The 9,599-nt window shown below is 36.6% G+C and overlaps 2 protein-coding genes across 2 annotated transcripts; one reads left to right on the plus strand and one right to left on the minus strand.

Annotated features, from left to right (window-relative positions):
- Positions 1–413: 413 nt before the first annotated feature.
- On the minus strand, positions 414–3,706 carry LOC109012168 (endoglucanase 25-like). The gene is made up of 6 exons (XM_018993681.2): positions 3,358–3,706; positions 2,937–3,247; positions 2,285–2,764; positions 1,529–1,661; positions 1,208–1,380; positions 414–881 (listed from the first exon to the last, which is right to left on the minus strand). Exons 1-6 carry the CDS (start codon positions 3,704–3,706, stop codon positions 480–482), a joined length of 1,848 nt encoding a protein of 615 aa, XP_018849226.1. The 3' UTR covers positions 414–479.
- Positions 3,707–4,804: 1,098 nt separating this feature from the next.
- On the plus strand, positions 4,805–9,281 carry LOC109012162 (uncharacterized protein C57A10.07-like). The gene is made up of 3 exons (XM_018993675.2): positions 4,805–5,871; positions 8,224–8,348; positions 8,827–9,281. The coding sequence occupies exons 1-3, from the start codon at positions 5,274–5,276 to the stop codon at positions 9,142–9,144; spliced, it is 1,041 nt and encodes a 346-aa protein (XP_018849220.2). The 5' UTR covers positions 4,805–5,273; the 3' UTR covers positions 9,145–9,281.
- Positions 9,282–9,599: the final 318 nt, after the last annotated feature.

Consider the following 9,599-nt stretch of genomic DNA (forward strand, 5'->3'; position numbering starts at 1 on the left):
ACATCTCACTCTTGACCCTAATATTTCATGTCAAGTATATTAATGTTTATACTGATCTTATAACCCTAATCCATATTGAAAGTTGCAAGCAATAGAATATAAAACCTCCGGAAAACAAGCTACGTACCAATTAGTAATTACCTCAGACAAAGTCACAGAAGTGATTATTATATGGAAAAAAAAAAAAAAAAAAAAAAAGAGGAATGCTATATTACATCAGCCACTATCCACTCTCACACCTCACACATATAGTTTTTTTTTTTTATAAGGTGTGGGGTTGTTTTTATAAGGTGTGAGGTGTGGGATAGTAAATAGTGACTGATAAGAAGAATCTTTCGAAAAAATATTATTTCCAAAGGATCAGTGTTTAAACTGGTTAATTTAATTGTTACCAATAAATGTTTCTTCTCCACTTTCTCTTTCTTTCCTAGTCCATTCATTTCCATATATATCAAGGTTGGCAATTTGACAGATCTCAATTAAGAACCTGCAGGAACTAAATGGATATTCCCAAAGATACCCATTTGGTCTATGCCCAAGTTAAAGCGATTCGAATCGGAAGAATTGCGAGGAGGGTCATGAAGTGCAATCAGTGCTGCAACTAAACCAGCATTGCTCGCGATGGTTGGCTCAGTGAACCATGGCTTAACCCTTTCGTCTAGGAAGTTATCAAACTGGTCTGGTCCAGCTACCATGGCTCCCAAAAGAACATTTGGATTTGCAGCAATGGACTTTTGCCATTTAGCTCCCTCTTCACAAGAGTAAGGTCTACCATCCCAAGGGATCGATGCACTCCTGTGGTGAACTTGGGTTGGAAAATGGTCTCCAAAGCCAACCATGTAGCTCATCTTCATTGGATTTTGTCCTAGTATGTAATAAGCCTGAAAGAGTACAACATGAAAGGAAACATATATAAGGTATATATATTCAAATAAATGGACTTCACCAGAAAGAGAAGTGATAGATTTACAAAGAGATCGTTCACAATCTGGTATGGCTAGATGTGATAGATTAGATCTTCTTTAAGGTAAAACAAAGTTTTACAATCTAATCATGTAGCACAATAAGCTAGCCACATGATTAGTTTCTAAATTTTACTTTTTTATGATATATTTTCGTAAACCAAACATTTCTGATCATCTAGAGAACCCATTTCATCAAGCTGGAGTAGGGCTCAAAATTATGCATGATATTAATTCGTTCTTGCCTGAGACATGGAGAAGCTCCTCAACATATTCACAGAAAAACCATCACTCTTGCAGTTCACACCTGACCTACTCAGAAGATCAAGGTAGTCACTGTACAATTTGCTTAGGAAAGCTGCTGTTGCCGCAAACTGAAGTGTTGTGCCAGAATTAGGCTTTAGGAGGATCAATCCACCTACAAAAGGAATTTTATGTGAAAAAATCATCAGTAAATGGGCTATAGATTTGCTCTTTTACGTATATATTCATAGAGATATTCCCAAAGTGTGCATTCATATGTACTAAAATGCACATGATACAGTTTCTGCAAAACAGATATTTACCTTGTGTCTTCTCGAAGTCTTGTTTAGAAAGATAAGAACACATGACAGAGTGAGTCATGTTTGTCGACGATACGAAAACATCTTCATATGGGTAACCAAGATCGTGGAAGTATCGAATTCGCGTTAGCAAAACCTAAAATAATGGACTAGTTATGAAACTGCTACAAAATCTGTTAGAAAAATAAATAAATTTAACTTTTTTTTATTAGTTTAAACTTTTGGGATACAAGCGATAATTTAATATGATATCAGCACATAGTTCTGGGAATTCAAACCTTAACTGCACACTTCACATTTCATTTAGGCCTTGTTTCGAACTTGTACTGAGTATAATTTTAAACTGAGTCTAACGTCTAAATATCAAATTCATCTCAATTTAAAACTTCTTTATATGTAAGATTTACAATCTTTTTCAACTCAACATTTCTTTACACGAGAGACCCATAATCTTTTTCAACTTTTCATAAATACATCTAAATTGGTCTTAGTATTCACACACATCTAAACTTATCTTAGGTAGACTCTACAAAACCCACTCCACCATCTCAACTCACTATTATTCATAAAAACTCAACTCAACATCCAAACCAGCCTTAGAGAAATGTTTTAGTTGTTGATGAGTCCACTTATTAAGTCTGATCGATTTCTCGCACATGTTAAAAGTGTTAGAATATAAAGATTTATAATTTAACAAATCCACACCAACTTGTATATAATGGTCTTCTAAATGGTCCGTAAAGATTTCTATAAACTTACTCCATTAGCTGTGAGCTTGTTGTTCCAGTAGAAAACCCCTTTATCAGAAGATTTTTCCTTGGCTACGGATGAGTTATATGTTCCGGTTGTAGCATAATCGAGGTAAGAAGTGTTCCCGGTAGCAAAGAACAACCAAGTTCCTCCCCAAACTAATTCATCCTCGAAACCGGTTGAGTTATAGAACTTTCTTGCATCTCCTGCACAAGCAGCATTCGTGGTGTACGTTCCCTGATTAGTGGATTCTACCTTTGAAGCAATCCCAAATAACTTCTCTGCTGCTTCAACTAAACCGTTGGAGTACTTTGTATCTTCTTTGAATACCAATGATGCAGCTGATAATGCTGCAACGATTTCCCCAGCTAAATCTGAAGCTGTGCTCCCACATTGTGAAACAGGACGCTGATAATTCATGTCTTCAGGTCTTTGCCAGCAGTTTATGTCGTTGGGAGTACTATCGGTTTCATTACTAGCGCTTCCAACCTAAACTCACAAAGTCAGAAAAGATGGTCATTTTGTTTTTGTTTTGGCTGCAACTAGAGACAGAAAACATGATCATTTTAAGTCTTGTTTCAACTGCAGAACAAAGAATATTGAATTATTTGTCATTAAATTTTCAAATATCAGGTACGATGATTTATGTTTTTATGCTTGCCTGAGAATACAATATGATGGCATCTGAAGTTGCGTTTTGGGGAGGAAAAAGCTTAAGCAAGTAGTCACTTCCCCATTTTATGATGTCCTTAACATGTTCGAGCTCGCCAATATCAGCATACTTTTCATGATATTCGATGACAGTCCAACTCAAGAGGGTAACAGTGTAAGCTGTGGTGAAGCTGAATTTTATGTTGTTGCCAGAATCATAGAAACCACCTTCAAGGTCCACATGGGTATTGCCTGAATTCCCATCAAGCAATCCTGAATCTCCTCGAAACTTCACCGGACTATTTTTCGGGTAATGTCCAGCTGAAAGAGCAAGTACTTCTCAATTAGTAACATTAAGAACAATTGAGAAAAATGAAATCAAAAGATATGATCTTTTTGTATAAGAAATGCTTAATATAGAAAAATATTACACTTTTGAGCATCAAAAAACATTAGAGCTTGGCTTAATGCAAGCGTGAGATTCTTTGGAGACACATGATGGGTATGTTTCTGAGGCACAAAGTGAATCAACAGAACAAGAGCTAGGATTACAAAAGCTACTGAGACTGAAATGATAATAAAACGTTTGAAGTACTTTCTATCGGTGATAGTTAGATCATAATCAAAGGATTTCGAGAATCGAGAGGGGATCGAATCGTAGCCATTCATAGATTGAGGGACAATGTTAAAATCGATTTCTATAGAGTTCCAGCGGCTTGCTGAAGGGAGAAGGCGGCCAGCCTCTGATACTGCATGAACAAACCCTGAAGAGGATGGCATGGTTGAGGAAGATGTTGTCTGAGAGAAAGAATTTACATTTCTTGTAGTTAGTGATGAGAGAAATAGAAGGAAATTTTGCCGTCCAAATGATACAATATATGCCAGCAGCAATGGTCATTCCAATGCAGTCTTTCGTGTCTTATTTCTTGTAGTTAGTGATCGTGAGAGAAACAGATGGAAACTTTGCCGTCGGAATGCTACATTATATGCCACACCAAAACTAGGAAATTAGCATTATCTTCTATATATGATGCTATCCAGCAACCTACACTCAGGAAAATTCATTGTACACGAAATCCTCTGTTTAAATGTGTGTATGACATGTAAGAAAGATATCTTTATCTCAACCAAACTTTGTTGATTATAGTTTTGCTAGAGGCAAATACTTTAGTCATAAATATATTATACAAAAATAAATTTATAAAGTGACGTAACTGACATGATACGTCGGATTATAAAATTATTTTTATTATAAAGTAGATATAATGAATCACATGAAACCATATAAATTTATAAGTTTATTTTTATATAATCACTTTGTATTTGTAGTACACTATTAATATTTAATGAGCAATAAATGCTTTGAGGTCTCTAAATATCTCCCACTTATTTAAATATTAAATATCTATAAATATTTAATGAGTAATATCGCGCATTTTAAACACTCAAATTCGAATAAAAACTAAAGATATTTACTGAACGTGTTGTATTTTAAAAAAAAAAGAGTAATGATATACACATAATATATTGTACAATATATTACACAACAATATTATAAAATACAATATTTTTATAAAATTATGTTATTTTTATAATTATGTAAAATATTATAAAAAATATTATGTGTAAATTATTTAAAAAAAAAAAAACTATCATCTTGTTGTGAGGTAAAGTTGTAGCTGACCCCCGCTGTCAGTCAGTTAGCACTGCTTTCAGGGCCTACATTGAAGACCCTCCTCGTTCAATTACTAGAAGCCCCATTCATAAGTTACAGAAGAAAGGACCATCTTTCAGAAAGGCCTTACTTTTGGGCCTGTGTATGGACTTCTAAAGAATGTTAACGACATTCGACAAATCGAAACTAAAAAGTGAATTCAAGTTTTTATCTGAAATTCAGGATCTTTCTTTCTAGTACCCTTCAATCAGCGTCATCTCCCAAGAACATGTTGTATATACTCTCTAGGAATCAACATTTTGTTTTGTCAACAAGATCCTCTGGATGTCTGTCTTCTAATCCTAAACCAACATCCCAGATTTCCCAGAGTTTTTAGGTGAGTTCTCTTTCTTGCTTGGCTTCGCAGTTTGTACAGATCATTCATGAATCCAATTGTTTCTCCTCTCGTAATTCATTCCTCAACATGATTGATTTCTCTTTCCCCCAAGATGCGAAATTTATGAAATAGATATTGATTTATGATTTCTCTCGTGATAGTAATGGTACTTATTTATTACCTCTGAATTCTGAATCAAAAAACCCATGATCCCATTGCTTAATTTGCTTAGATTACGTTCTGGGTATGCTTAATTGCACTTCGTCTCGAAGCCCATTAGCTGGATTTGTATTACTATGAACAAATATTCATTTGGGTCTTCTGGGAGTCCCAAGTCCTTCCAGGCATACCCAAGGGCTGTTGAATTTGATTTAGAATCAGGAACCACTAGACGTGCCCGAAAGCCTAAGAATTCTCCATTTCATCCCACCAAGATGATTAATTCATTGCGAACCCGCCTTCAATATTACTATAAGATGCACCCACTTCTAGTATTCATCATCTTCTTGTCCCTTGGGGTCACAATTCTCATCGTTTTGTCTCTGTATGAGAGCCACTACCGAATGATGGGTAGTTATCAAAAGCTTGATGTGAGCTCGGGTGATTATCCGTTCCCAAAGCTTCGTAATCTTGTAATGGTTGCCGGGCATTCTGTATATACGAGTAGTAGCTGTGGGCAAGCTGATAAGGAGGATTCGTGGTTTTTGGAGTCATATCAGAAGAATCCAGGCCAAGCTGCTACCTTTATAAGACATATACAAGAGGGAGTTGAAATTGCAGCCAAAGATGATGCGGCTTTGCTTTTGTTTAGTGGTGGAGAGACACGGAAAGATGCTGGTCCCCGTAGCGAGGCTCAAAGTTATTGGAGCGTCGCTGAATTCAGAGGATGGTTCGGTGAGTCCATGTATTATCTTTTTATACCTATTTTCCCCTATTTGTATGGAAAAGATTTATAAACTCAGAACTGATCCAGTTCATTATTGCTAAAGAAAAGGTTCTAATAGTTGCTTAGATTATGCCCTGATCATTTATCTTACTCTCATCCCCATATTGACCTCACTTTAGAGTTAGATGTAGTGGAATCCACAATTAGGTGCCACTAAATTTCTTGCCTTTCAGTGTAGTGAGCCTAGTGGCTGCGAGGATTTGCCAAACAAAGATGCTTGGACTTTAATCTATCTGGTAGAGATCAAGAATGAAGTGCATCCATGCAAGTGAAGCAAGTATTTGTGGCATTATTTTTTGAACTATTCCTATTATAGTTGCTTCATATCATCTGCACAGTAATAAAACTATCAGAATTTGTAAATATTGTGTTTTAGATTTGGCTACTTCTTGGGAACTTCACATTTTTTACTGGCCATTGTTTTAGGGACAATAATTTCTGGTCAATCATATTTTTGCATGCTTTTACATCGTTCTCTAGGGTGGAACATTTTCCAGTGGATGTTCAAGGAATACAGAGCTCAGATTGGTGTTACGAGAATTGCATAGGAAAGTCCCTTCCTGTATAAATTGATTTAGCTGCTGAGTAAATAACTTGATATTGTGAAATCCGTTTATCAAGTGGAATTAAAAGTATATTGCTTCAATTTGAATGGTCCATCACTGACACTGAAGCATGACCAGTTTCACCATTACATTACCAACACTGATCAGACAACCATATCTCAATGAACACTGCTACTACTCTTCACCATATCTAAAATTATCAGTAACTCTGATTGTGACACCCACTAATGATTGATGATGATGAGTATAGGTGGTGTATGGGATCCCACATTGCTTGGAAGGGAGAGTTCTTGCTCTTAATAATGATTCTAATGTGACTCTAGTTGTACCATTGACTAATTCTTTTGTGAGTATAGGCCTAGATATGGCTTGGGTTTTCCTTGGAGCATTACAAATAATATCAAAGCTTATCTTACCCAAAAATGCGGGACTTAAGCCACGCCACCTACGATGAAAGGCCTGTCAGGACTTTGATGGGGGAGATTGTGATATGGGATCTCAATCCATGGTGTATGGGATTGAGATCCTATATTGTTTAAGGGAGTGAAGTTTTTGCTCTTTATAATGATTCCAATGGAGTTCCAATTGTATCATTGACTAATCATTTTGGAGTTTAGCCCAGATGTGGCTTGGGCCATCCTTGGGGCCTTACACTACTCATCCTATTTCTGCTGCCTCTAACACATGACTGCCTCTACTTTTGTCAGCTCAACCCTAACTGGCTCCTTCCAGAATTGCTTTAAGAACTGAAATGCCAGCAGCCCTCTTACTGTGCACCCACCTCCAATTCTATGTCCTTCAACACCACTGTTCCTGTGTTCCACATCCAGAAATACTAGAATATCTCTGCATGGCAATACGTGGAAAATGCCTTCTCCTTCAGTCTTTCTGCAAGATAGGAAGGATCTTTCTGCTTCATTTCCCATTGTCAATATTCAAAAAGGCAATTTAGTTTCTTTCCCAGTTCATGAAATTACTCTTAAAGCCATAATTAATAGTGCTTATACCATAAAGCTCTTTGAATTACTCCAAGCAGGTCATATTTGGCAGGCCAACTTACCTGTCAAATCTCATGTTTTTTAGAGTTGTTCTTGCTAAAAAGTTTTAACAAGTTTTAATGGTGGCAATTTTATTTCATAATCTTCTAATACATTATATAGTCTCTATAGCATGTAATGTATGATAAATGGACAACTCTTTACTTTATAGCATAGATGAATAAAGAGTATATGTATATAAAGTATGTAAAATAAAAAAGAAAAAGAACTAGATTTAATTTCCTCTTCTGTTTTATTTGTTCATACTCTGTCTCTTATCGTTCAAAACAAATGTTAATAGTTCATACATAACATTTAATACTTCATACATATTAAAGTATAAAATAGAACTACTAGATTAGTTGGTTGAAAGACTCAAAAATCTAGTTTAAGACTCATGGGTGGGGCAAGCTCTTTTATTCTGGTTCATGGTTTCTCTTGGCTATAAGGTTCATCTGGGGGAGAGATCGAGCTCCAAGAAATAGTGAATGGTCTTATCAATACACAAATGTATAACTCCCCCATTGCATGGTTCTCTCTTAGTCTTGAGTTATTGATTGTCACTGTGGAACAAATGGAAACTTCATAGGTTAACCATGATTTCTTTGAATGGGAAAGTTGCTTCTGATACATAAATATGTTGGACATTCTGGTTTATCCTACTGGTATGCCACTTATCATGTGATTGTCTCTATAGGCATGGAAGAAAATGTGAGATGGAGGGCACTCACAGAAGAGCATGCAAGGGACAGCTTTGAGAATCTTCTCTTTAGCGTGTGTCGTTTCCGAGAGCTTACTGGCATGTATCCATATAACATAACTGTGAGTCCCCTCTTCTTCCCCTCCCTGCCTCTTAGAGATAAAATATATGGACGATGTACATGTGATGGTATGAAATTGTGGGGAGGGGGAAACAACCAGACAGTTGTATCTGCTTTCTTGACTCTCAAATCCAATCTACACTGCTTTTGACTTGAGGAACCCAGGTTTCAGTTAGTTGAAGTGTCTGTCACGCCAAATAATTGAGATTCCCATTCTTCACCTCTGTTTTCTATAGTATGGGCCGTATGGCTGTAAATGGGTCACTACTTGATAAATTTCTAAAGTGGTAGTTGTCGATGGGATTAGTGCTGAAATACCATTATAGAACATGCTTGTTCTTTTCCTTTTGAAGTCAATACGTCCCAAAGCCCCTTTAGGCTTTAGCTGTAGTTTTTTATCCCATTGTAGTTATTCCATTAAATTTCTGCAAGACATGTTTGAAGTAAACCAACCTAACATCATGGCACTTTGGAATCAGGTTGTAAGTTATGATTTTAAGGAAGAGAGATTTGCACATCTGCATCGGTCTGCAATTGGATTTCCAGAGCCAAGGTTTTTCTACATAGGCACCCCAGCTTCACAGACTTCAAAAGAAGCCGCTTTGAAAGGTGAGGCATTGGTGCGGGCCCAATTCCAAGGAGATCCCTATGGGTGCCAAGGATCACTCTATCGGAAAAAACTCGGGCGGGATCCTTTTCACCGATCGATTCCTTATCCAAATGGGTGCCCTGAGATTGAAGGTCTGTTCAGATACTGCGGAGCAGCTCCTTATCCGGGCTCCCTTCCTTGGTCCTAGTGAAACTAGTTAAGAGTATTTCTTTTCTTTTCACTCTTATGCATGGAATTTTAGATAAATCCACCTATACAGCCAGAAAGAGATGTGAATCAAATCCTAAAGATATAACTAGCCCTTGCAGCTCGAGTTTCATCGTACCTACCAGAGTATGCTGCTTCTTCTTCTTCTTCTTGTCATTTATTTTTCTTATCTTTTTTTGGTTTTGGCTTCGACACACTCGAAAGTCAAAGCTAATTATTTCATTACGTAATTAAAAAAATATTGGCTTTGCTCATTGAAACGCAGAATATGGTTCTCTGAATGTTTACTAATTTAAAAAAAAAATACCGATGACTCGTCAATTGGATTTGGAAACAAGCATTTGCCAAGCCATTTTCATAACTACGAGCAACTAGTCTCTCCACATGATCCACATGAAACATTCCCGTGGTTGAGAAGATGAAAATGGGTTTGTC

This window comes from Juglans regia, chromosome 15 (genome assembly GCF_001411555.2).
Source record: "Juglans regia cultivar Chandler chromosome 15, Walnut 2.0, whole genome shotgun sequence".
Lineage (NCBI taxonomy): Eukaryota > Viridiplantae > Streptophyta > Magnoliopsida > Fagales > Juglandaceae > Juglans > Juglans regia.